The sequence below is a fragment of the Otolemur garnettii genome, unplaced genomic scaffold (genome assembly GCF_000181295.1).
Source record: "Otolemur garnettii isolate 467f Iridium unplaced genomic scaffold, OtoGar3 scaffold00212, whole genome shotgun sequence".
Classification (NCBI taxonomy): domain Eukaryota; kingdom Metazoa; phylum Chordata; class Mammalia; order Primates; family Galagidae; genus Otolemur; species Otolemur garnettii.
The window spans coordinates 1,401,704-1,403,493 of NW_003852607.1; the positions used below are offsets into that span (position 1 = coordinate 1,401,704).

General features: G+C 41.5%; 1 protein-coding gene across 1 annotated transcript in view; it reads left to right on the forward strand.

Annotated features, from left to right (window-relative positions):
* LOC105886308 (zinc finger protein 83-like) overlaps positions 1 to 1,790 on the forward strand; it is a 23,017-nt gene that overhangs the window by 10,280 nt on the left and 10,947 nt on the right. Inside the window, exon 4 of the mRNA XM_023507962.1 lies at positions 1,483 to 1,609. Within this exon, the coding sequence (XP_023363730.1) occupies positions 1,483 to 1,609 (127 nt within the window). The remainder of the gene's footprint in view (positions 1 to 1,482; positions 1,610 to 1,790) is intronic.

The window sequence follows — 1,790 nt, forward strand, 5'->3', positions numbered from 1 at the left end:
CCCGGCTATTTTTTGGTTGCAGCCATCATTGTTGTTTTTTTTGGCGGGTCCGGGCTGGGGATTCGAACCCGCCACCTTTGGTGTACGTGGCTGGCGCCTTAGCCGGTTGAGCTATAGGCGCAGAGCCCATAGCAGTTTTTTATTTGAATCTAGTTTCTTGTCTGTTTTAGCTTTTCTTGCCTGTGCTTTTGGTGTTATATTGCAAAAAGTCTTTCCAAGCTCAGTGTCTTATGGTTTTTTTCCTGTTGGTACTTGGTTCAGTGTTTTTTATTTTAAACAAGTGCCCAATGTTGTCTACTATTTTTTTCTTAGCGTATATTCAGGGGTGTTCAACCTGAGGCCTGAGCACCACATGTGCATTATTTCGGGACTGTTTTGCTCATCTGTGGTATAAGATTTTGCAAAAATCATTCACAGCCCTGTCTTTGCTCATCAGCTTTTGTTAGTGTTTGTATATTCAATGAGTGGCCCAATACAATTCTTCTTCCTCCAAAGTATGGCAGGGAAAAAAAGGTTGGACACCCACATGTGACACAGTTCTCAGTTAAATGGCAGCAGACCTTTTTCTCTTGGATATTATGTTGGTATATGGTATTTATTTATTTATTTATTTTTTTTTTTGAGATGGAGTCTCAAGCTGTCACCCTGGGTAGAGTGCAGTTGCACCCAGGAACCTCCAAGTCTTGGGCTGAAGCAATTCTCTTGCCTTAGCCTCCCGAGTAACTGGGACTACAGGCACCCTGCCGGTGTGTGGTATTTAGCATAACTCCTAGCACAGGGAAGTGTTCCAAAGCTTCAGTCACTGCTCTTGCTGCCATCATCTCAGATTTTAAATTCTTGCCTTTCCTTAAAGGCACCATGAATATTATCATATCTGAACCCACCACTCATCCTTTAGTGCATATAAATACTCAATATCACTTTTTGTGTCAAAATTAGTATCTAGGCTTAGAGTTTGTAGCACAGCGGTTATGGGACCTGCCACATACACCGAGGCTGGCAGGGTCAAACCCAGCCCGGGCCAACTAAACAACAATGACAACTTCAACAAAAAATAGCCATACATTGTGGCAGGTATCTGTAGTCCCAGGTACTTGGGAGCTGAGGCAAAAGAATCACTTAAGCCCTAAGAGTTGGAGGTTGCTACCAAGGGCGACATAGTGAGACTCTGTCTCAAAAATAAAAATAAAAAATAATATCTAACACATGTACAGAGATAACCCTGCATTGATGTTTTTATTTTTCAATTTCTTAAGTAGTCCACAAAAATGAGAAATACCCTCATGTAGGGGATACTAGAACCTTCAGTGGAAGAATGTAATAAAACAGAAGGAAAGAATTATAATGTGCTCAGATATACTTTGTTTGGATTTGTAGGAACACTTACCTCAGTGAATCCATCCTCTCACCTCTGCTTCTCCTCTTTGTGTAAACATAAGAACTTTACCCATAACCCTTCGGTAAAATGTGTTTTCATTTCAGAGATGTTTAACATTCCGGGATGTGGCCATAGAGTTCTCTCAGGAGGAGTGGATGTTTCTGGACCCTGCTCAGCGGACATTATACAGGGACGTGATGTTGGAGAACTATAGGAACCTGGTCTTCGTGGGTGAGGATTACTTTTCTCCAGAAGTAGGGTCTATCCTTGCATGCCTTTCTATTTTTCCTTATTTCCTCTTGGAACTTCCTGTGTTCTTGACTGAGATCAAAGCTGTATTTATTCAGAAATGAAAAGCTTCTCAATGTGGCATCTGGACTTTACCTGTCCCTTTGTTTATGTTATCTGACCC